The sequence below is a fragment of the Tetrao urogallus genome (assembly GCF_951394365.1).
Source record: "Tetrao urogallus genome assembly, chromosome: 2".
NCBI lineage: Eukaryota > Metazoa > Chordata > Aves > Galliformes > Phasianidae > Tetrao > Tetrao urogallus.
In genome coordinates this window covers 19,690,663-19,717,658 of record NC_136814.1, presented here as the reverse complement: position 1 = coordinate 19,717,658, position 26,996 = coordinate 19,690,663, and the positions used below count along the sequence as shown (strand labels likewise).

General features: G+C 37.3%; 1 protein-coding gene across 4 annotated transcripts in view; it reads right to left on the bottom strand.

Annotated features, from left to right (window-relative positions):
- The window catches only part of ESRRG (estrogen related receptor gamma), a gene marked incomplete at its 5' end in the record, with an annotated part of 349,526 nt that overhangs the window by 86,109 nt on the left and 236,421 nt on the right, over positions 1-26,996 (bottom strand). For 3 of the 4 annotated variants that reach the window (XM_079550576.1, XM_079550577.1, XM_079550579.1), the window contains one exon: positions 16,255-16,371. The exons of the other annotated variant lie outside the window; for it this stretch is intronic. In XM_079550576.1, the coding sequence (XP_079406702.1) occupies positions 16,255-16,371 (117 nt within the window). The remainder of the gene's footprint in view (positions 1-16,254; positions 16,372-26,996) is intronic. 4 annotated transcript variants of the gene reach the window in all.

The following is a 26,996-nucleotide window of genomic DNA, read 5'->3' as shown; positions in this document are numbered from 1 at the left end:
TTCAGTATTTAGGTGTAACAGGAATAACTCCGGATTGATTGCTTTTTAGGATTTTATTGCAATACTATGCAGCTATATAGCACTTTCTATCAAAGAAACATGAAGTGTTCCATAAATATTAATTCCATAAGTTCACAACGTGCTAGTAAGATAGCTCCATATTATTTTATCTATTATATTTTTGCTGGAGGCACACAACATAGAAATGACTTGTTCTGGAATAGAAATTGGTCTTGATTCCAGACATATGATTTAACCACTAGTTACCCTCTCCATGAAAACCTGGCTGCCCCAAGATCAACTCCAGCCATCAACTTCATTCAGTGCAGTTGTGGTTTCATGAAAAGAAAGATAAAAATATCTTCCTTAATAATTTGCAAGCTATCACAACTTTTTAGGTCCTACAATTGATATTTGTTGCTGTATCTTTAGTAAGTTCCCTCCTGGAAACATATGAGTGACTTCATGAGGGCAGCAGTAAATGTTTCACAAATTTTAAGAATGCATGCAATTGGCTTGATAATAGCTCTGGCAATATGACAGTACAATACTCTACTATGTACTGGTGTAATTTATGAGAGTCACAGTTCTGACTTTGCAAATAGGACTGTAGGCTTAATTTTCAGAAGTGGCTTTCATTTTTACATTCATAATTTTGCAATCACTGTAGTTGTGAGAAGAGTGATATGCAGGAAGGTAATTGATTGTACTTTGAAATCAAGACATCAAATGAGCATCAATTAAGCCTGCAAATGTTTGACACCACAGAACTACAAAATTATTTTTCCTTGCAAAGATCTCAGAAGAATACAGTAGACAAAGTCACATCTTCTTTCCAGATCAGCTCCACACCAAATATTTACTGAATACAAAAAGATTCAGAAAGTGTGATAAATGCTCTCACACCTGATGGCTCTACTTGTTGTTTGTTTTTTTTTTTTGGTTTGTTTGTTTTTCTGATTCAATATCTCACTTTTTACTTTAACCACTCAAACTATCAAAAGGATATACACTTCCTACATACAACAATGCCTGGCTTTTTCCACATGGCCCACAGAAAGGAGCTGGGATCTGAACCAGAAGCCATAACTCTCCATCCACACATCCTGGTAGCCTGCCTTCAGCCTTCAGCTGTGGAGGCTTAGTGGCAGGATAAGCAGAACATTACAAAGAACACTGACTCTGAACACAGATTGTGTTGATATGTTGAAATGTGAAGGTGAGCTTTGAGAATGACTAAGCTCTTAGGGCACTCATAATCTAAACTGTGAGTAGAACTCAGACCCCTCAGAACAGAAATTTTACATGTGCCATTGGAGGTGGATGCAGAAATTCTAAGAGGCACAAACTGCAGCACCTGGCTACCTTGGGAAGTTTCTTGGTTGAAGGACGTGTAGGAATTCCCAGGACTGACACTTCAGATAAAGCAGAAAATTCCACTGACTTCCCCAGTTCATGTAACTACAGTACCCTGGTGGAATTCAACACCATTTCATATTAGATTATTGTTACATACGTAAAATTCCCTGGTGCTGATGACATTTAATATAAGGTTATCGTTTATCTTTCCGGATTAATATTAAACAAAAAACCCTAGTCATTTTTACATTACGAGAAAACAACAACAACAAAAAAAAGGGCTTGGCTCAGGACTGTTTGACCACTCAACTGAGTCTGCAAATACCTACTTCTGCAGATAATATTTGGTGCTCTACTAATTCCAATGAAGCTATGAGGAAAATCCTATTCCATAATAAGTGTTGGCAGTAGTGCACCCTGAAATTGTAAACTCCCGAGGCACAAACCTGTCTATAAAACTTTTGGACATCTAAGGTGCTATAAAAATAATAATGCATTCAGCTTTATGCAATTTTCAGCTAAAAATCAGTCAATCCCTCTTCTCTGCCCTCCCTCCTCCACACAGTTACCACAGAAATTTTGTTCTGTTAGGGTAATATATATTTTTAATGCAAAATTTCAACAGCAACCATTTTTTATGGTCTACTAATAAACCCTTGAAAACAGGGATTTATAATGGAAACAGTGACGGACCCTTAACTACAGTGTATGCAACTATAATAAAAAGAATTAATGTAGTCAATTTGTACTACTGTTCTCAGAACAAAAAAAAACCCAATTTCAACTGCAATCCTTTCAACAGCTGATTGGCAAGCCTGTCCATTTCTAGTCTGCAGTGTTGTCAGTTGTCTTCAACATGATAATGAGCCTGTCACCATATTCAAATAGCCCTGTGACAGCATGTTTTGTGAGCATGACGTCCACTGCAAAGGGTCTGTCAAAAAGCACCTTTCAGAAAATGAAAAGAGAATGCTTTTCTGATGATAAATCTAATTTCTTCACAGCTAAAAGAGTGAGATTTTTCATCTGATTTTGTCGGTGTTGTGTTGCACTTGTGTTTTCACATAATCCTGGGTCCTGATGCATAAAATTTTAAAGTTATCTGTAAAGACAACGGGAGAAATAATAATCTTTTTGAGTTCACTGGAGGCTTTGCATAAAACTGCAGCACTGCTGGCTTTCCATCAAATTAAAACTGGAGGGGGAGGGAATGGCATGGGAGGTTAGCTTGTTAACAGAAGCAAATAAGGCTCACAGTAAAGATCTCAAAGTCTATACACTTCATTCGTTAGGGTCCTCACTCTTTTCCAAACAGCCTATTAAAAATCTCCCTTGCTCTGTGTGGTCCTACTTAATTCTGATCAGATTGCATGAAATTCTCCGGCAGAAATTCACAGGGGCAGAACACACATGTTTGCAGGGCTCTCTGGTATCGTTACGATCCGTGACTGGGGCACAGACTGCAGCACCACACATTCCACCTTCAACTCCCACCACTGCCAGCTGTGGAAATTCTCAGCAGGTTTTCTGTGAGACATGGTGTGCTTTGCTATGAAAGACTTCCAGAACTGGGGGCCCTCGGTGTGAGGGGGTGATGGGGACAAGCCCATAGAGAGAAAATCTTCAAGTACTTTGGTAACACTTTGAGTTAATATCAACAGGAAATACAGAGGTGCATCGAAACTTCTTTTTTTCCTGCTGACAAAAGCTGACCTTAATTTGACTCCACCTTTTACCATTCTTTTCATCAGTAACACATTGAGGAATCCACATATAAGGCAGTGTTATAAAGCGAAATAAAAAATCCAACCCAACCCACAATAAAGCCTTCTCTCTCTGCCATTGGGTGAGAAAGGGGTGGCAGCAGCCAGGCTTTGCAGCCATGTCTGAATGACACAATGACCTTGGGGTGCAAAATCCACTTCAGGCTATGCCACTGACACCGTGCAATTCCCTCAAAGCAACTCTTGCTCTCTGTCTTAGGTGAATCTCTGCAAAAAAGGATCTTACTGCCTGTATCACAACAGGGCTCTAAAAATAACCACCCTCTGAAAAACAGTGTTGACAAGCTCGTGAAGTATTTGGTACAGAACAAATATGTTGTACAAGCTTAATGTTTTTCAAAGTTAGTAAACAAGTCTGTTTCCTTAAAGATCTGTCAAGTAGTGAACCTGAAGTGCTAAGGTATGGGAGATGTGGATTTCCCCCGCTACTAACTAATGCTCAAACCATATACTGTATGATTACTATTAGTGCTACTCAACGTTTTTCAGGCAAACAATAACCTGGAGTTAGCTGTAAGGACTACAGACAAAGGGCTGTACTTGCAGGAATCTGATAGATTCAATGTTAGGGACAGACACAGTCATGAAAGCACTACTTACCTTCAGTACCTCCAATGCTTGCCTTTGAGAGGACCTGGACTGCTTTTGTCTCACAAACCTCCATCTTTTCCTTCTGCTTACACATACAAGGAAACAGTCACTTTTATTCTTACTTTGGCTCATGACTAAAATTTTGTGTGAATAAAGAGTTTGATCAATTCAGGCCTAACGAGCCAAAAGAAGGAAATTTTACTGTAAGCTGTTTTCTTTTTTCTTAGTGTGAGGAAAGCTTTAAATAGGGGAGCTGTATTTTAAATCTGGGATATACAACAGAGTGTTCTACTCTTAATATATAATCCAAACATACCTGTAACTAAACAAAACTGTAAAGCTAAGATTTTTAAACACTTAAGTAAAGACAGCTAAGCACAATGCAGCTTTAGACAGCACAAATGGACAATCAGCATTAAACATGACTGATTTTTAAATTCTTCATTGCTCAGCTGGAGGGAAGTATTACAAGGCCAAAAAACAGAGCTGTGGACAGCTGGCTTTGTGCAGTCCCGCTTCTCTGCTTCAATTTTCAGCCCATTCATTTCTTTGGGAAAAAAAAATAAAATTAAACTAGGCCATACAAACATATAAAGCGAGCCTGGGTCTCTAGGACCTTCATCGTCTCAGGGAGTCGTCACCACCACCCTGAACCCTCATTAAAGATGAAGAGATGCTGGAACAGCACTAAAATGAATGCAAACCATTTGCCGCAATCTTCTGCTCACACCACCTCCAAATGAAGGCAGGCATTGCATAATCCAGGCAGCTAGAGCTCCTGACAGGTGGATGATTTATGCTCATAGTCAGAAGAATCGGAGAGCCTGCAGAGGACACAGCGTGAGCAAGGTGGTGGCGAGACAGATGCTCTCAGTGGGCTTGCAGGGGCTGGCAGGCTCCAGCTAGCTCAGGTGCAACCTGAACACTTTAGTACTGAACTCATATTGCCTAGATTCCAGCACAGCAAGATACCATTTACAATATTATGTACAGTAGATATACTATCAAACCTATCTGTGTGCTGTTTATCTCTGTTTGTGTATATACACACATACAATATATATGTTTATGTTTTTCTATTTGCAGTTCAACTTAATGTGTTTATGTTCACTTTGCACGTGCGCACTCTCCATTGAAAAATAAAGGGCAGATTAGGACAAATGCTGCATTGTTATAGCCATGCAGCATACGTGAAACCACCAGAGTTGAACAGATGTAAGTGGGGGAAGAATTTGGCTCTGGCTTTCACAGAAGAGGATAGGTTTGGGATACTGAAAATCCTCACTGTTGTATGAGTTTTTGAAAGCTAGGACAGAAAATGACCAGAGGAAAGACGAAAACATCCATAAATCCAAATGCACGGGAGTATTCTAGTCACTTAAGCTGAGCATCTGCAAACACAGGAAATGTCACAATCACACTGTTCTGCAGAAAATGCACAGCAGTAGCAAAATATCATAAAAATGACACCTGTGTCATCCACTTTTTAAATCCACTTTATACACTGAATGAATTCTGCTGTGCTATTTCAGGGTGACTAATAAACCCATCCAAAACTGCATTTTTATTCCCACTCATGGAATTCAGCCTCCTCTTCAAAAAGAAGTACATGCGGGGGGGGTTGAACTTTCACTTCTGTTCTGTAAGCAAGAGATTGATCTCTTGAATATATCAAACCCACACCCACTAACAAGACATTGTATCTGTTTGTGTTGCACAAACAGGTAAATGTTCGTTCATTTCTCTAATATAAAAGTATGCCTGGACTGAACTATTCTCCCTTAAGTACAGCAAGAAAATAAAACAATTCACTGCCTCACATCAGATCTGCCACATTTTCCAGCCAAGCCTGATACTTAATGAAGTCTGTAGTTTTCCAGGGCAACCAAAGAGTTAAAGCATTCAGATATGCACACTGCAGGTTATCTGGGTTGAATCTGGGACTTTGCTGACTCTCAACTCCTTTCCACTTTAACAGATGGGGTCAAAGGTGGAACTGCAGATGAGAATTAAAGACACATACATCCCTTTAATCAGATAACACATTCAAAGACTTGCAAATTCCCAAGAAGCCACTTTACAGGCACGTGTCATGAGCCAGTCCATCAAGGGGGAGCGAAGAGTGGAGAGGAGGGAGAGAAGACTTGCTTCAGCTAGCCAGCATTAAAAAGGCAGGGAATTAGAGAAGAGAAATAGGAACAAAATGGGATGGACTGCTAGCATTCAGAATGCCTTCTGATTGCACAAATCTCCCTAGGGATAAACTCCAACACTGGAAGCCTTCGCACTCCACATCCAAATGTTCTTTTCTAACTTCATTAAGCAGCCGTGTTTAAGAATACTTCAAAACAAGTATTTTAATTAGAGATGAGCTGAAGTATCTTGCCAGCATGGATATCTTCAGCAATATCAGGATGCCCAGGAGGAAATACAATCATTCAGCCTAGGCAGTGCTCACAAAACAGCTCAGGTCAGGTAGTGAGGAACTCAGGAAATTAATGATTCTCTCTCCCACCTGGCCAGCAAAAGACTGGCTAGAGGATATCTGCTTGCAGCAACTATTTCCTCATCAACATTCTTCCAATACAGATGTGCTATAATGACAAAAAAGAATAGAAAAATCAAGAAAATGAGAGAAGATAAAAAAAGAGAAGAAAGAGGAATCTCAAGTCTAGTCTGTGGATTTGTTCTGATTACCAGGTTCCTCAGCACCTTGCACACAACCAAACAATGGGGCATGCTGTCAGACAGAAAGCGTCAGACTAAACCTCCAGCACACCATCCTTCATAGTGATCCAGCCTTTTCTTTGAGCAGAAATTTGTATTTGAGATGATGTCCTTGAGAGCCACTGAAAAGAGCCTTTATTGTAAGATCATTACAGACAGAACTTCCACAGATGAGGTATAAATTAGAGAGTGCATTGATCTCAGAAACATTTCTAGTACATCTTTGAGAAAGAATTCCCAAAAGCAATACATTTATACTGATGTTTCAGAATAGATTTCTACTTTTTGATGTAAATGTTTGTTTTCCCATTTCAATATTTAGCAATATCATCTGTTTTGAAATTGGAAGCTTAAGCACTTTCATTAAAAGTTTGACAGGAAAACCAGAAAATGACTTGTAAACTTGAAAAACTGTTCAGAGCAACACCTCTCCTGACATTCAATAATCCATGGGCAGGTACCTCATTCTGCATCCAAAGTGTATTTATGTCACCTCATAAATCATCTCATCTTAACTGATTCAACACACTATGTTCAAAAATGCAGTAATTCAGATGAGTTATAGCATGTTCCTCTTCTCATGTTTCAGTGGACACTTGGGACTGGTCACACAGTGAAATCAAAGGAGCCCATTTCTTAAGCTGCTGTTGAATTACAGAAAATATGAAACTGAAGTAGAAACTAGGAAATATCGGCTTTGGACACAATTATAAACCCAATCTGGTAGACTGTCACTAAAAGCACCCTGCAGCTGCACAACCATTTAACAAATGATTTAAGACAGATCTGTTGATTGATTCAGACCAGAAAGAAAGACAAGACCCATCTGGAAAGCCTTCTTCAGTCAGTCATCCACAGGACTGAAAGGAACATTATAAAGAGACAAAGAGCAATGATAATGTGATAAATAATTTTGATATGGCTAACTAAAGCCAAGAACAGAATAGCTGTTCTGGACTACCTCTTGGCTAGAAAAAAGCAGAAGGGAAAGATGGAGGGAAAAAGGTAAGTATTTTAATTTTTCTAAATTAAATATTTTAATAATTAACAGTTCTAACATGGACTGTAACAGGATTCTACAGAAGCAAGTTGTACAAATTGTTGGGTTCAGATCTGCTGCAATATTACCGTATAGCAAATTGGCATCTGAGCTTATACCTGATGATCCTTAGAACTAAAACCAGATGCTTGGAAGAACAGATAAGCATATTAACTTTGTTGGAATAATAAAGAGAAAACAGGAAAATACTGATATTCAGCATGAGAATACATTTAACATAGCTTGTGTTTGACTTTCTCTAGAATCATTAATCTAATAAAAGACTTTTGCAGCTTAAAATAAAGCTATGCTTTTCATTTATGAAGATTAATAGCTATATTAGGTCACTATTCTGTGAAGGAAACAGACTCCTCACTTAGTTGCACTTTTCTGTGAAATACTCAAAGAAAAGAAAACAAGAAGAAAAAGAAGAAACGTGGGTAGATGAGATCTATTATTAGAATAGCTGGTAAGCATGGCAAAATCTGACATAATGACAAGTCACTGCTGAAGATGACATTTATTTCAGACTTTGGGCTGCTGATTTTCAACCACAAAAATCATATTACAGATTGTAAATGAAATAATATTCCCCTCTCACAAACTGACTTAGTGAATAGAAGTGACAAAGACTTCCTCCCCACTGGTAAACACACCTCCAGCTTAAAAAAGGACAATTTTTGGCCAGACAGAAAATTGTGGCTCAGTTACATCAACACTTCAGTAAACCACATTGACCTGAACATTCTTACTTAGGACAGTAGACATTTAGAAATGTGAAATGCTTGAGGGACTGCATTATTTGAGGTCAAAGTTGACAACTACAGATTATAGCTTTAGGGCTACTCATTTATTGCTTTGGCTGAGTGAACAGGCCAAGAGAGCTCCCCAGTCTCTGACCCTTTTGGTACCAATCCATCCCAAGTAGCAAAAGTCTGCCTTTACATCTGCCATGCAGGTTCTGCTTAGCAGCATCTACATCCCTACATCATTACAGCACTTCAATCCCAAATAATCCTATCTATACATCTTGATGTTTCTACTAGGATTTTACACATTGAAAACTCCTACAGAGCAGATGTGAGTGAAGAAAGAAATACAAAAAGGGGTTGGCTCCAAAGCAGAATTACAGAGATATACACATGTATCACTGCTAATGTACCTTCTGCTTGGGACACTAAACATTTTCCCCTCAAGAAGGGGATTTACAGGTATCTGCACGGCAGAAAACAGAGAAGAGTGAAGAACACATGTAACATTAATGACACACTTTACAATGTGACCCCTTTTTAATACAGAGCAGGACCCATACAGAAGAATTCAAGTACTCTGCAATAAATGCTTGTGCCATGTTGATGTATGTGTTTATGGGTGGCAGAAACCAAGAAAGTAAGGCAGTTATTTGTCTGGGAGCCCGTGGGAAAAGACGCCACAGGCACAAACCTACATCCCTCAGACTCAGCTCTGCTTTATCACTTATAATGCTGTCACTGTACTTTCAGTGCATAAGTAAATGTTCACAGGAACTAAGTTCACCAAATATCTAAATGGAATAATTTCTAGGAAATTAGAACAATACTGCTTTCTTATTTTAGGTTCAAAAGAAGATACGACAAATGGGGATATTCAGTTATTCAGCAATCTTCGATGCGCTAAATATATTTTCTCATCCTAAAATTATTAATTTTTATGGTATTCTAATTTAAGTGGATATTTGAATCTACTCTTTCTAACTCTGAGGAAGTAAAAGGTAAGATACATGCTCTAAGAAAAATAACACAGACTTCAGTCCTTTCAAAATCTTTTATACTCATTATCTTTAATAACAAAACAGTAACTAACCATAGGTCAAATGTATTCTTGGCATATACCTGATCCTCGAAAACAACTGCAGTCACCAGGACTGGTGATGGGATTAGAAATTAGAACCAAGCCTACCATCTCACTCCAAGTAACCTGCAGATGACTGGGCCAGCAATCGCTTTGACCCGAGGTCTGCCTAGGCTAGCCTCCAGAAATGTACATTCATAAATCTATGGGATGCCAAGAAATGTAGGCAGTCCTCAGACAGAAACAAACCCTATTGCTTTCTATATATTAATTTATACCACCTCTTATAGAAATGAAGTATTTGTATAAAAGAACAACAACAACAACACCCTGTATCCATGAAAGAGAGAAATCTGTCCATAAAACTTGTGTCCAGTGAATTACTGGAACTTGTTTCTTTCATTTCCAATGAAATCAGGGGACCAAAAGTGCTCTGCATCAGACTCTAAGCCCTACAGGAACAACACCGTACCATGAGCACCATGAGAACTTCTTGCAGGCTGACAGCTGCTCCATATCAGAGATATTTCAATGTGATTTCCAAACCCAGGAAGAACATGCCCATTTCCAATGTTTGCTTTTCCTTGAGTAATTTTTTCAAGGATGAACAGAAATGCTAGCTGCTTGAGCTTGTTACAAACACTAGCTTTCAGTTGAATAGTTCGTCCTTCCTCATCAGTTACAGAGAGTAGATAGTCAAGAGCCATGTTTTAAGACAGACAAATTGGGCTGTCAGTTCTAATGTCTGAACTGGGCTATCAGGCCACATTTTGGTTAGGAGGAAAGAAGCCTTCTTATGAGCACCAACAACACTTAGAGATTAGTTTCTATTGCTTCCAAGGGGATTTAACAGATTCTAGTATATATCAAAACCAGGCATAAGTTGAATGAAAGAAAGAAAAGGAAAGAAAAGGGGAAGAGGCAAAAGAAGAGAGGGTGAATAAAGAGGAAAAGAAGAAAAAGAGGGGAAGAAGAGGAAAGAAAGGAGGAGGAGGAAAGCAAATGTGTGAAGGAAGGAAAAGAAGAGTGAGAAAGACTTCCAAAAATACCTGTAGTAGAATCCAAACTCCCCCATAACTCATGGAAACACAGAAAAAGGTTGATATGAAGAAGAGATTTCAAGAAAAGGCACACTGTGTTATCTCACAATGTGATAACACAGGAGCTTTGTTTAATATCCTACATTAATGAAGGAGTTCCTTAAGTGTAATATTACAATTGAGAGCATAAGAAATATCACTGAGGTCAACACAGTTCTACTAAATGTCATCCTGTACAGAAATATTTTCTTTGAATACCATTAATGCTTTCTCTTTCCCTTTGTTCTAATTTCTGAAGGCAGCAGTAACTAAAACTTCCTCCACAATAATTTCTGCTTTCTTCTTCACAGTCTAATGGTATTAGACTTGTGAGAGAAATTTACCCTGGCAATGTCTTATATACAGGTCTTTTCAAAGGAGATGTTGTTAGCAGGAATTCTATTAAGCAGACTTTTTCACAAGCCTCAAAACATAGGTTATAACACATTTTTAGTTACAAAGAGGATTTCTCAGTTTTACTTATTATTTTTAGAGAGAAGCCATTAATCTCCTTCTGTGCATATCATGCACCTCTTCCTATAAGAGTAAACTCAAACTGTCTATTCTCCCTACTGTATCAGATCCATTTTCATAGATTGTCAAAACCAGAAAGGATCAATTTGATAATTCAATCTGATCTGCTGCTTAACACAAGCAAAATACAGCCATACAGCTGTATTTGCATAATAATAATTTATGCTTGAAAATACCTGCGCCCCTCCAAAAAATATAGCCTTGTATTTGAACTACTGAAATCTTAATCTGAAGTCAGCATTGCCAGACGACAACATTGGAGAGTTTCTATCCATTTTTGGAGGGGGAATGCTAACAGACTAGCAACACTACAGGTATACTCTGATTTCCTCATAGCATAGATTGCTAAACTGGAACAGCCACCAGCTTCATTTCTACTAAGTAGGGATTTGACCTCCCATTTTTAATAAGTGGACTAATTAAGCTAGACTTCTACCATCATGTCTATTCTAACTAGGTGCAAAGTAGCTGATGGCCATCTTTATCAGCTAAAATAAATGTTTTCCATAAGGAAAACAGAAGCACATTTATGTGAATCAAAACAAACTTTTGCTATTTCACTCTGGTATGATACATTCTTTCCAAGTAAAACTGAATTTGTTTCTTTATGTATCACTCACTTACAAGCTAGACTTTCTGTAATAACAAGCAATGAACATCAATTGCCTCAAAGCAAACAAACAAACAAAAAACCTACAAAAATCTGAAAACATCCAGACATCAAAGATAAAGGAGGTGTTTCAATATCAACAGTGCTTTAAAAAGTATAAACTATTACTGTCTAGTAAGAGCTATGACTGGACACATTTTTTTCCAGTAATCGAACTGCGTTAGTGCTGCCCAATGGGTTTCCCTCTTAACTATAATTCTGAATGCAGCTACAGTACAGGAACAGATAAAACTGAGGCTGTGGTTTTGTCTCCGTGGAGAAAACTGAAACATATGCAATAACTTCTTGTGAAAATAGCTCTAAGAATACCGTACCTGAAATAAAAAGTAATTTTATTTTGGAATAATTACTCCAGTGGAATTATTTTAGGTGGGTAGCTATTATAACACTGCAATGTGATAAATGTGGAATAGCATTTTCCAACACAGACACATTCTGGTAAGCCAATCATGCAGATTGAATTAAAAGGCATAAAGAGCTAATGGGAAACAGAAAGTAGAATTCAAGCAGACTTATGAACAATTAAACAAACAAATAAATGTCAGATATCTGCCCACGATTTCATTCCAACTAGCTTCATAAAAAGGAAAATAGCTAAATCATCTATCCCTGCACATGAGCACAGATTTAGTTCTACCACCTGAAGGCAACAGGTGGCTTCTGAAGTGTCTGAAAGGCCAAATTTAAAAGACTGATTACTGAACAACAGTACTGAAAACTATAGAATGGCTTAAAGCGCTGATTTTTTAAAAAGAGGGGAAAATTCCCTTCCCCACCTCCTTTTTCAGCAATTATATTATTACTTAGAGAAACCTCTAGGGATACATTTTAAATGTTCTTGCCTAAACTACACAAGTATCTTTATGCTGTTTCCTCCGCTATGGGAAATTATAGGCAATGTATCAAAACATAAGCATATCAAAGAAACTGTATTTAAGAACTGTGATCCTTGACAATTTTATCTTTCATACTACTGAAATGAAATTAAAAACAGAAAGAGTTTAAGATTTCTTCCTTGAGTAAAGTGTATTCTTTACCTAGGAAAACAAAAGAAATCATGACACATTTTTATTTGTCATGTTCTTAAAACCTTGTTAGTATCTATGGAATGCTTCAGTATAAAGCATAATGCATACTAAAAAATCTCAGTCCATCTAGACTTATGTTTTCAAGAGAGAGCCTGTAAGTTACAACAGAATGAACTGCTCCCTCTCAATCCACCTGTGGAATTGTCCTTGTACCACTCAACAGGAGCAGAAGCCATGACTTCCATCCCACTTCAAACCACCACACTACTACGTTTATTTTCCTTTCCTTCTCTAGCTTCTGACCTAAACTGTTGGGGATGTTAGTTCTTCTAAATTAAGAATCTTGATGTAGGTGTTGCTGGTCACGATTCATCAACATCATCGAGAATGAGAGCAAAAATGCCCAGCTTCACCTGGTTTTACTCATGATGAATAATCTAAGTCCTTACAATGGCCCCAGTGCCCCAAAATTTGAACTAGGTCTCTCACAGAAGAGTGGATGCTGGATGAAAAGTAAGAACATCTTCCCCCAGTAAGTGACTTACCACATAACTACCACAAGAGAAAGTAACTACAGACATAGTTGCTGTGAGTAACACGGCTTTCAGACCTTGTCCAAAGAGCTAAAACAAAGCTCAGGATCCTATTCTATGTACTGTGATTTATATAAGGAATCTCATTTGACAATTCACAAAATAACAAACTAATAAATTCTCTCAAAACAAGAAAAGAAGCACAATGTCTGATAATTGTTTCACTTATGACTATACTAAAAACTGCATATTAGGGAAAATTCCTAGAAAAAATCTCCCCACCAATAGGGTAAGGCTTATGGAGAAGATGCACATTGGCAGATGTGCAGAAGTTCTTGTAAGGAATATGATGCTTCTCTCAAAGGTGCTTAAACTTGATTTTATTTCAGGTCTGAAACTAAATTTTTTTTTTTAAATAGATTTAGGCTGTCAATTTCCAGGCATGCTGTGCCATCAACATGTAGAGACTGCTGTGACAAACGTGGAGGCTGTAGCAGCAAATTTTATTATAAACTGGTAATTGAATTGAACAGGTTTACATTTGAATAGATTTACTGCCGCATGATCTCTGACATGCAGCATGGGACTGAAATCCTTGTCTATACATAAAGAAACATTTAAGATACCCTGAGCTGAGATAATGCCTGCTGTAAGTCCATAGTAACCAATAAATTTACACCACTTTACACATGAAAAGAAAGAGGTATATCATCTTTCTTTACTTTCTGTGCATAAAGGATGTTTTAAAATCTGAAGTGAAAAAACTAATCCTCAGACATTAGCATACATTTAGAAAAAAGAAAAAGAAAAATCCAACAAAAAAAAGAGCAATTTGTCTCTCCATCCAACAACAAACCAAATATATTCCAAAAATTCTATAAGTGTAGCACAAATCAGCACTGTTCCAAAAGTAGAAGTGACCATACAGAAAAACAAAACTCACTTTCTAGCTCTTTTAAGTTACCATGTTAGATTGTAGGTAAGCATTGTTTGAAAGGAGTATAAGCTAACTCACTCCTAAATACAGAGACCCAGTGATTAAAAATAAGTAGGAATCTCAGCATGCTTTAATAGAAAGACTCACAATAAGAGTGGAAGAACTAAGATTTGTTAGGGAGTTGGGCTAACAAAGGAACACTTCCTTTAAAAGAATTAGTTCATCACTGCAGAAAGATATGTCTGTTTAGGGTGGACCTTTTATGTAATGAGTAAGAAAACTATTCCTCAGTTATAATTTATGCAAAAAGTCCAATCACTTGACTCTGAATTCTCTAATTGTTTCAGTTACTAAAATTATATGCATAGAAGTAGCACTTCTGCGCAGAACTTTAATAACTGACATAACTACTCATTTGTAGGATACACACTAACTTTCCTCATGCAGACCCAGAAGCTACACACAAACTAGATTTTCAAGTGTGTGTGTTAAAGGACACAATGCAATTCTATCCCCACAATTTAAAAGAAGGCTGAATCGGTTCACCTGTATGGACTCTTAGTGGCACTGTTCTGTTTCCAATCAGGTTGTTCAACACATCTGTATTAGGCTGCTAGTGATACAGGACAACGAACTTACCAAAAAGATGTTAAGCACAGTCATTTCAAAAGGTGCCATGTTGAAATGCTCCTTTCATTCTACTGTTTATGTAAGCTTCACAGCTTTAAACAACTACTTAGTTGCCAGCTACATCAGGATTCCTGGCAAATGAGGAACTCACCCACCACCACTGGAAGAAAGGGTCAAATCCTGCCTTTCCTACTGACTCAAAATCCCCATCGAATCTGACGGTTTTGCTCAAGTAAGACTTAGGACAGCAGGATTTGGCTCAAAGGATCCCAGCGTCTGCCAAAGCAGTTGTACAGAACAAGGTTTATTCTTAGTAAGTATAATCCAATAAGAATATGTCTGTAGGTGCGTGATAGACCTAATTTGCCCATCATCTCTCCATTGCTCTATGTTGTTCCTGGATTTTAACCCAACAGATGCATACCTAAACGTTTCAAATTACCATCAAATAATTTGCAAAAATTAGCCATCTATTAAAGCCAACATTTTAAGCACTGACGAAACAAAACTGTAAGGGACTATTTTGAAGTGGTTACTTAGCACAGAGTACTTTCCAATGAAGACAATATTTAGAGAGCATTATATTGACTTTATTTTAAAAGGTTATGGAGCTCAGAAGTATGAAATGTATTCTGCTATTCCTTCTTGGTAGTAACAATGCACCATGATAATAACACGTACAATATATGCACATTAAAAATGTTTTTGCAAATACATTAATATAATGTATGGCAGGCAACCGAGATTTTAGGAATTATCTCATTCTATAAAACACATTAATTAGGTTCCAAGTAGGATAGCACAGCTTCTTAGAAACATTTTCATACGTTTATCTGTTAGTAAATATCTTCAAAACGTAACTGAAGAATTAAGCACCCAATGCATACTTACACTGAGGGCAGGGGTTTTCATATGCTTGAAAAAAGAAAAGAGGGGTGGATTCTTCTCTTCTGTATGCCGGCATTTGCTGCAGTGCAGTTACAACAACTTCTGCAGATATGCTCAAGATTTATGTATCTTTAATTGAGAGATAACCCTTTCACTTGTCATGATGGCATGAAGAATAAGCAGAAGTGGGGAGAAGAGGGCACAGTGTATAGTTCTGCTGTATTTGGGAGAGACTAACAGAAGGTAAAAAAAAAAAAAAAAAAAAAAATAATAATAATAATAATGAAAGAAATAAATCTTTGAAAAGTCACGATGTAAAAGTTTTAAGAAAAATGAGAGGATGTCTCCTGATGATTATTCTAATAGTTATCTACTGAAAGAAAGTGAATGCTGTGGCACATTTTCTGTATTTCAGCTAAGAATAAATGTTCCAGAGAAGATGCATTCCATGTAGATACACCACAATTCCTTAGCTGACATTTAAGACTGTCAGGAAGAGCAAGTATACTTGAAAATTGCCTTTACAATAACCGATCAGAACTCTCACCTATCTCTTCTTTCCTGATTGCTCTACAGTTGTTGAATGCGTTTGCAGAGAGATAGGTATTGACTTGATCAGTCTTACCTTCTTTCAGCATGCCAACTTTTAGACACTTCATGAAGCGGCAGGCTTGGCAGGACTTGCGTCTGCGCTTTGTGATTTCACATTCGTTTGTTGCTGGGCAGCTGTATTCTATGTTACCTGTGACAGAAAGCCCAGAGAAAAAGAGGTATTCAGAATAAACGAACAGCCAACAGAGCAGATATAAGCGTACTTACACCATTGCTGTTGGGTTTAATTTTGGAATACATGAAGAACAAACAACTGGACAAACAGAAAATATCTTTTAAGTAAAAAGAAACCAAGTTAGACAACAAAATATTTTAATTTAGACAGCTGCATGTTAAAAACAGTAATAATTTTTTTAAAAAATCTTAATTGAGTTCATATCTAGATCCATGCACAGTCTCAAGCAAAATCCTTCACAGCGGTTACTCCTGCTGGTGGGATGTATCAAGCCAAACATACAAAGGCTCCTAACATGAGCACTCTTCATTTCCTGTTATTTGCAGATGTCATCAGCCTTTCTTTGGATAGAATACAAGAAGATGACTGTTATGTTTTATTTCAAAAAGATCTGGAAGAAATTTTGTAGGACTTCACTCTTCTCCAAGAACTGCATCGTATCAGACAGGACTTGGCTGCACTGCTATCGCTGCCCACTGCTATCGCTGCCCATCACATCCCACTACTGGTGCATCAGATCTCCTTGCCTGGAAACACACACTCCTATCTGTCTGCACTTCACATGAAGTTCTTCTATTGAGAGGCATCAGAAACAGGATCATCCTCAGATGATTAGAACAGCAAAAACTACAGGAGATGCTTGCCTCTGTTTCTCCCAACCCTCCCTCTGTAAGACCAAGCACAAGCTAGATTCTTAAAAATGAGGCCTCTGTGGCAAAGCACTGATGCAAGTTTTTTTATTATTACTAATACATAGCAGTAATCCTCGAAAATAAGAAGTCTGAAAGTTAATGGGAAGGCCATGCATAAATCATTTTCTTTATATCGTTTTCAAATCATGTCTTTGGGAATCCAAGTCCAAATGAGGAAGCATCTATTCTCTTTTGTCCTGGTACCGCTGCCTTCTATAAAAGCTTAGCTCAGCTTATTCTTCTGCCTAGCCACGCACCCTATTGCTCATGACTACATTCAGTATGACAGACTTTGTAGCAGTCAGAAGTTTTATCACGAAACTGACTTTTAAATAAAGTGTCTTCCCCATCAGACTGTCACATCTTGCTTTAAAGGTATTTCTTTACTTTCTAACCCTTTCCCCCTGTGATTAAGTGCATTAGTATCTTAATGAAAATGCATTCTGTTTATTGCCCTCTTGGGAAGCAGGAGGTCATCACACCAAATGCATAAATTGTCATCAGAGACAGTCCGAGCATAATTGCAATTTTGCTGCTCTGTGTTTGCTGCACTCAGGGTCCATTGAAGTCCCCTGAAACATGTGCAGGTTCTAATAATTAGCATAGAGTCTGCCTGGGACCACAGCATTGATGAAATATTTCAGAGTTAATCACACTTTGTAAACACTGATTTATATTGACTACCTTTCTCCAGACTGATGTCTCCTCATTAAATATCACATTAGTGGATTGCAGGATTGTACAAAGACTCAAATGCTCAGCAACTGCTACTTCAACAGGAAGTAATACTTAAACCACTTACATCTACTGAAAATTGGTTAAGTATTTATGATAACGGAGGTCTGCACAGTAAGTTCTGCCAACAAAACCAACATATTTTGCAGGTTTTATTTCTCCTAAACATGCTGCATGGCTGAAGCAGCAACGTTGGCAAGTAAAATGGATCTTGGCATGGCTGAATACAAATAGCTCTCACTGACAAAACTTAAAACTTCAGTTTAGCATTCTTCCCCTTCTTCAACTCCTGAGAAGACAGACATTTGAGAAACTGAAGGATACGGTGAATAGGAAATTTGGTGGAATGGCTCCTGCAGACCTGCCTTCTCAAATGCATTAACAAAACTAGAAAAATAATACTTCTAGAAGCATGAGTAGGAAAAGACAGTAATGTCTTCTAAAAAAAAAAAAAAAAAAAAAGAAAAAGAAAAAGAAAAAAAAAAAGAAAGAAAATACATTATCTTCTCATGCTCTAGTGAGACATTATCAGTAAGGCACAACCACTACGCATGGAGATCTTCAAAGTATTTCACAGATTTTATCTAGTTATAATAGATAACTTAACAATATCATAGTAATGTATGATGTATGTACTACTATCCCCAATTACAAAAAAAAAAAAGAAACGTGCAATCAGATGTGTTTCACACAAGATCAAAGACGATCTTTGCACAAGGTCAACAATTACTGTGATCAAAATCCAGACAGATTATAACACAGCATGGCAAGTACAGAGGCAAGTAGAACATTCCCTAGGACCAAAGTCCAGGAGCTGATATCAAAAAGCAATATTGAAAACCAGAAAAATTTTGGAAGATTGCTTATTTTCCTATGCAAACTCTTCTAATCCATACCTGCAATTTCAGCCTTACTCAAAACTCTGTAAACCACAGCAATCAATGGTCTATAGCATGATGAATCTTTTACTATCAAATTCAGGCGTGCTCTTCACGCCACATTCTGGACAGTCATACGGATTTTTACAAACATGCAGGCTTTTGTTCATTGCTGGCAAAAATGCACAAGTAATGGCGGTGACTATGCCGACAAAGCATTCTGCAGCTGAGAATTTGCTCTATCAAAGTGTTATTGTGCTGTTTCTATGGAAATAAATAGGAGGCATTACTTTCAGAGTGACCTATACGTATGATACTAGAAATATGTTTTAACTCCAAAGTTTTAGTGGATCTACTTTTATAAAAATAAATTTACTTGGCCATCAATGCTCTCCTAATTACTTGTTTTCTTCCATACAATATAATAAACAGAAATTATTCAAGCATTTGGCAATCTGTACAACCCAGGAGGATTTAGAAGGAAGTTCTGCCATTTACTTGCTCAGTGCATGGTGCTAGAGGCTGAAACTGAGCAGCTAATAAGAATACAAGTTTGACCAGTTCTGTCACTAGCTGGAAAGGTTGTCACGTTAAACAATGAATGAGATCAACATGGCAGTTTGGAGTCTTTAAAGCAGGCTGACAAGAGTGATAGAGCAATTTATAATATCTCCTGGCTGGTTTTCAGGAAGGACTGGGCGCTGATTACTTATTTCAGAGTCTTCTGTACAATTAGTTTGCAGGCAATATAATTTTCTCACTTACTGCTTAATAGAATCTTGCAGCTTGCTGACTGATAGAATAACAGCGGATAAGTAAAACTCCTGCCTGAAGTGCCAGAAGATAATTTGTATATTCCTTTCAGTAGCATAATGGACTTCTACAGTCTGGCAGCTAAAGGGCTGAGTAATGCAAATTAGGATGACGTTTGAAAATAAAAATATATGTCAAATCTTCACTCCCCAAACACACTGCCCTTCATCATAAAAATATAAAGGGATTTATGCTGAAGTCCCTCTCCTCTCCTCATTCACTGATGGATATTTCAAATTTTTTTTCCTTTTCTGCTGATTTTTTAAATATTATCATCTCTGCCACAAGATGAGAAAGTATTTCCAGCACCCTAAGCCTTCCAAAAGCAACTAACTCACTAAAAATAATGCCATTTCATCTTTAGGCAGCAAGTTAGCTGCTAAAACTTAATGCTGCATAACCTGCTCACTATTTTCAGATGCTTCAAACTAAGATCTTTGCAGACAGCTCAAGGATAAGTTGGCCAACACACCATATTTTCCCCATGAGGTTCGGAGGTTATCTGGATGAGACATGGGGTCATAGTAAACCTTCACTGAAACAAGGACACACTTGATGGCTTTATGAGCCAGGCAACCAACTGGACTTAGCCAAAAGAATCAAGGCCCTTCTAACTATTGCTTGTGCAGAAGAGACTGTGACATGGGTCAGCAGACTGGGGGCCTCACAGTAAAAGGAGGAGTTAGAGCCAGGACAAAGGCCAAGCCACCAAAAGCAGAGACCTCATACCTTGGCCTCTCTCCCTAATGAAGTTCTTGTCATCAGCAGTTACAAATGAGGGATCTCACAGATACCTGACCACAGAGCTGGCTGTAGGAACTGGCTGCCATCTGTGGGATAGGCAGAAACAAAGTTCTCTCTTCCAGAAATACTGACAAGAATAGAAGATGAAGACACCAAAATCTTAGCAGCTTTATTTGCCTTTTCACGCTGTGACTTTTGACATTTAACGCTAAAGACACAGACAGATTGATATGAACTATTGGAATCTGCCCACAAAATCTCTAGAATAAAAGAGGTGAGGAATGATGAGATACAGGTTGTAAAAAGATATAGATTGAAAATGTGTCTTCTAGCTATTCCTGAGCACTTAAAAACAGTAGAAGGAATGGTGACATTATCAGTATTGAAATCTGTACTGTATGGAAATGCATATCCAGAAGAAAAAAAAAGAAAAAAATAAGGATATGGGGGAACTAATTATTCATTCTATGTAATAAATTCCTTGATATAAACTACTCATAGAGGTGGATTTCACTATCTATTTATATACAATAATGACTCATTTATCACCCAATCTCTCTCTTTGAAATCCTGCAATCGAGTATCTATTTTTAAAAGCGTTATATTTAAAAATCAAGTGTTATCAGTGGCTCCCCTGCACAACGGGATTTAAGTTTTTTCTGCAGTAAAGTTTACCCTCCACACCAACATATTACTCTATTTTCCTGGGTTCATGCCTTTCGTGAACTGACAAATGTGAAAACTTAGACAGCAGTGATTATGGCGACATTAATAAAAGTCTTGCAATGAGACAGAAGAAACCAAGCCAACACAGACTGAATAATGCTGTGTTAGGTGATGCTCTGATAAGTAATCCAATCAGAAGAGAAGACATTCAGAGAAACTGAGAAAGAGCAGGTGGTGATAGAACTAAAGAATCACAGGCTAACTTACAAGGAGAGGAAAAAGCCCCAAAAGGACTCAAAAACACATCTGCTGTTTGCATGTCTTAGCAAAGATCAACTGTGGAAAATAAAAATAATTTCTTTCAGGTCAATCTTTCAGTTCTTCTAGACTGTGGTCTTTACTTTGGAGTCAAAACTCAAGTGAATTTATTTATGACTATTTCAGAAAAGGGGTGAGACTTGAAATGAGGTTGGATCTGAACCTAACCAAACCTAGTTTGGGATGACAAACCCTTAAATGGATTCATGTGATACTGTAGATAGCTCAAGAAATTATAAATCTATGAATTCTATTACATGGTATCTGTGGCTGATTAAGCCTGAAGATGACTGTATTCTCTACTTTTCAACCAGACGACTTCAGGAACAATTTTGCATATACACAGTGTCAGAATATTCAAAAATTCAGTTCTCAAATATATTTCCATTCAAAAACTCAATAAATAAATTTTAAAAATTAAGATGGTAGGGCCATATATGATGGATTATGCTCATGCTTCTAGTGCTTGTGCTGCCTCTTCTGTTAAAATAAGAAACTCAGGAAAAGCAGCCACTTTTTTAATTGTTCTACACTGTAAGTTACTACTTGACAAAGGGATTCTGTCAACTTAAAATTACTATATTTTAATTTAAACAACTATCTTTCAATTGTGTTGCTTAAAGCAAGCCACTATAATATGCTTCTGAATTATAATCTATTCAGAACTTCTAAATTGTATTTTCATCATGTTCTCTTGTATTCTTAAAAAGGAATGTGAACAGAGATTTTAAATGAAAACATAAAGGCGACGCTGTTTTGTCTGAACGCATGATATTATTGCATTAGCTGCTTGTTTTAGGTTTTCCAACATTATAAAAAACACCATATTTTTCACTATGCCACTAATACTAGTAGGGTTTGAATGCCACTTGTAAGGGTTCAAGTACCTTTGAATTCCAGTGGAGTCAAGAGGAATCAAGGCCATTTAGATCCTCTCAAGGGAGAACCAACAGCATGAGACCTAGGTACTCCACCTTTTTACAGAACTGACTCCCTGTCACCTGGAAGTCTCTGAAGGGTTGTCCAAGTAAGAAAGACTGAACCACTTGCCTTCAGCTCCTACTGATATTCTTCCTAGGCCAATTCTGATATATTCTTCCAAGATAGCATGGATAATTGCCTTTTTTTTTTTTTTTTTTTTTTTTTAATGAACACATAGAATATCTCATTTTCTAAAGTTTTTGAAACTAAATTACTTTCACAGCAGTTTAAAAAAAATCATTTCCAGAGACATTAAAATAAATCATTACAATAAATCACTCACTAGTTGAGAACTCATGTGCTTTTAGCTTCAGTCTGGGATGAGCTTCATTGTTGGGCTGGGGCTTTCAGAAGTTTGTTCATAACAAATAGAGAGCCATGGCAATGATACATAGCACCAAATCATGATTGTTTTAAACCCTCTCTCTCTTCTTGAGTATTTCTGATATATTTGAAAAAGCCGTGCACAAATAAGGAACCTCATTCTTATTCCCTAATCTAAATGTGCGTAACATACAACGCTGCAAGGAAACTAGAGACAGTAAAAGGCATAGGACCATCTGCATCCTTTTGAGTGTCTGGTTCTCAGATTTCGGTGTGATTATTTTTTATTGTCTCATCTTGTTTGGCTGCTATAGCTACAGTGACATTACAACAGAATGAAAGACGTGGTGGAAGTGATTGCTCAGAAGTTCGGTTGGCCCACAGGCATGGAGAAATATGGCAGAAGGGAAGATACCTATCATTATCATTAAAATATTCTCTGAAATAAGTGCTGATGCACATGCTAACTTACGTAAGAAAGGTGAATGATTTAATCAGGTAATGGATTCAGATAACATTTGGTGTTAAGCTCATTGGAGAGCTGCCATCTTGCCACAAAGTCCACAGACCTTTGCACCAAGATGCAAGCTTCCACCCTATTTTTCTATAAAAATTGAATCTTAGCTACCAGTAAATATGTTGAAAAGCTGTGAAGTCTAGCTTAATTTTCTTTGATTTCTTCCATAAAAAAATGACATTCAATATTATTACCAGTTATCTTTGAGAGATGTAAATTAACTTTCTGAAGCCATTTTAGTCATGAGCAACTTAGAATCAAACTTATGTTGCCCATGTGAAATGTCATCTTGCCTGAATTACTATAGCTAGGTCTAACATCCCTGTTTAAAACCTCCTGATTATGACAAAAATTTATTTACAATAAAGCATTTGTAGATTTACAGATCAAATTGGTTCAGTAATGGGTAAAGAGTGGAAAGAAGGTTGAAAAGCCTGAACGCTAAAGGGATTAAAAATAATTTTGAATATTCAAAACAAGTGAACAAAGCACTCCTAGACAACATGAGCTTCGCCAAGATACTAGAGTGGACAGGATTTGAGGAGGACCACAGGAAACACACTTCTGCACAACTGTAGCACTGAGGGCTTTTAGGCTACCAGCATGAAATGAAATGGCAGATTTGGTCTAGTTCACATAATGGTACAGTGACCAAAATTATTTCCAGGATGGAATGTTTCTTGTTTCTGGTAGGAGATGTGGACAGGCAACAACTTTCAGGGATAAAGGTCTTAAATGAGACAGCTGAAAGTAGGATTGCAAGGCTTCTTACTACTGATGCTTTATCCATCCTGTGTATAAAAAGAAGACTGCTAACCCTACATTTTTTCTCCCCAAAAATAAACACATAAACAAAGGAACCAAAGGCCTATGACTGCAAACTATGCAAAAATATTTTAGCTTTTGCGGGGTAAAGTTAAACACTATTCAAGGAAATAATAATTAGCTGTGACATCTTTGTAGCACGCCTTACTAGGAAGGCAATATATCAATACTTAAGGCCTTTCACACTGCCTTTTCAAGCAAGTCTGAAGCCAATAATACTAAGGAGTGTAAAGACAATAATCCTGAAGAGCTTGAAGAAAGCTGTCTAGATGGAGGTCATTATTTCACAGAGATAAAGACTGAAATAAAACATAATAGTAAACTAACGCCCACAGTTCTTCTACTGAAGGCAAGAGAACTATTTCAGTCTACTTGTAGAAATGTTTAAGCTCAAAGGACTGAGTAATTACATATTATTAATGCAAAATATGTACTTACTAGTCTTTATAATAACTGAGCAAATAAAAATGATTGGGAATGTATTTACACTAAATATTCACTATAAAATATATAGTAAGTACTACAAGACCTCTGTACTGAACACAAGATTTTACACCCAGCTGACAACTGAAAATCCTTTTCACTCTTTTTTTGTTGTTTTAATGAAAGCTTAGATTCAAGATAATACAGTGAACAGCAAAAATTGTGGAGAGACCCTAAAAAAAAAAATAAAAATCAATGGTCCTGTAACTATTTTTAGGCCATGCTATTTTCTACTATCCCTGATGCTAAGCCAATTTTGGAGAGATTTGGCTGTGTGTGTGTTTCTGTGAGACATCTGAAATCAGCCATCACGTAAATTATCCCAGAAGCAAACTGAGAGCTGCAGCTGAGGACAAGGCTGAGCAGAAAGAACATCCAGTTCTCTCAGCCCTTATATGTCACAAGAGGGGGCAGAACGTCATTAGGTTCTGCTATGACCTAAGAATACACTGATTTTGCACTGTCAGCTGTTTCATGTGTGGATTTTGTTTTGTTATTGTTGTTGCTCTGGGTTTTGTTTTAAACCATGCAATTTTTATTTTTTGTTACCGATTTTTTATCATTATCTATGCATTCTTTCTCACAGCACCAAGTTTAAATATTTCAGTGCTATGCAAAACGATTTATATTCAGAATAGAAAAAATTCCTCTCTTGTAATTCAAGAAAATAGTCATTCCATTTTCCTTTTACTTTTATGAAAACAACTAGGGACTGCAAGAGGCACGAAGCAAGAGAAATCTGTCAGCCAGAAATGGACAGTTTTTGGACTAAATTTCTACCATCTGAAAGGGAATGACAACCTCCATTAGCTTTTAAAACAGGTGTATAGTCCACACTAGAGGGAAATTGAACTGTTGTAAGAGGCTACCCATATCTCGTGATGTGTTTCCTGCCTGCCTGCCTTACGTAAGGTAGCAGTGGTGAGCAGACACTGTGCTGGTTCTCTGAACAGCTGCCTGTGGCTTTCACCAACTGAGATCTGACAAGTCTCCCTTGAAATGGAAAGAATGGAAAGAATCCCATTGACTTAGTGGAAAGGACATCAAGTCTGACATGACCACAAGATCTGCTTCACAGTCACACTTTGTCAGCTCAGCCTTGCTCTCACTGAAGTCAGGGCAGTTTTGCTCGTGACCTCAACAGGAGCAGCACTAACGTTCTGCAAGTCTAAGCTAATTTAGTAACTTATGAATGATAAAGCAAGAAAGGTCTGGTAGTGAAGCATTCGTTTTCACTGAATCTATAATTATTTACATATTACGACTAAATTATTAAGATTTAAAATAAGCAACTCTTAGTTAAGAGAAGCTATTCTTGCTTATACGTGTAGTTAGAATATTTGACTCTCTTTACTCTGCTTTACAATCCTGTATTTACAAATTACTCTCTTTTTTTCCTGTTTTCTTATTTGTACTCATTCAGCTATCAATTTGCTTTAAAAACAAACAGAACAAGAATGTGCTGTGAAGCAGCAAGCAAGAAAATGCAAGGGGAGAACGACCTCTACAAATATTAAGTTCTGTCATTTATAGCAAATCAGACTCAGGAGAATTTTTCCTCATGCAATCTCAAAGGCAGAACTTGCCTACTCAAACCATAAGGAGTAGCTTTATCTACTTCTTGTCATTTAACACAAATGATGGCTTGATTCACTGAAGATGCGTAGCTTCCATTATTTCGGATGGTATCTGAAAACTCTCAAGCCTGCATCAGTTGAGTCAGCACCTTCTTTGAAGAAGCTACCATGACGTTATGATGGTAACATACCTCCTATTCTTGGTATCTTTGTTACTGCTTTTCCATCCAATGCCAGGTTTTGCCTCACTGCATTTTTTTTTGGTCTTCACAGCACCATCACCTGCTGATGCAGCTAATGCTCTAACCCTGCTGAGATGTTTTGCGCAGCTGCCAGTTCTAACTTGAGCTTTGTGGCCAAGTCCAGGTTGCTAATCTGGAGAATGACGTCTCTGTCTTGTGCTTCCATGCCCAGAAACTTGCTGTCTGTGGTGTGGTGTAAAATTGCAGGCTATATATTACAGCCAGAAGTAAACGCTTTATTCATTTAGAGATTTTGATGAATTTTCTCATGCTCAAAATACTACTAAAATCATCATGCATTAATTCAGTCCTGTAGAATAGCTATTACGCAGCAATTAAATGCCATTTATAAAATCAAAGTAGCTAGCTGAAGTTGCCACTTGAAATTTAGAACCCACAAATACAAATTCCTTCACTCAGAAGATTTTTGAGCTTTCCTGAAAATATTTTTGAAGGTCAAATGAAATTAACTTTTTTTAAAACAAACAAAAAACACTTTTTGAACCCAAGTAACTAGAAATTTCTGAATGTATGTTTATTTACTAATTGCAAACTTCGTAAAAATCAGCTCCATTATAACTACAGAGCTCTGCTGTTTCTTTCTGGTGGCAATATGGGCATCGTGAAATGCCTGTTTCATGCTGGTAAAAGGCCCAAATCCCCCAGAGTAGTGGATTTAGTATGCTTACAACAATTAGTTGCGGAGAGTAAAATGATAAATTAAAAAAAAAAAAAAAAAAAAAAAAAATCTTAGTAATGGCTAAATTTAAAAGAAAACATTATTT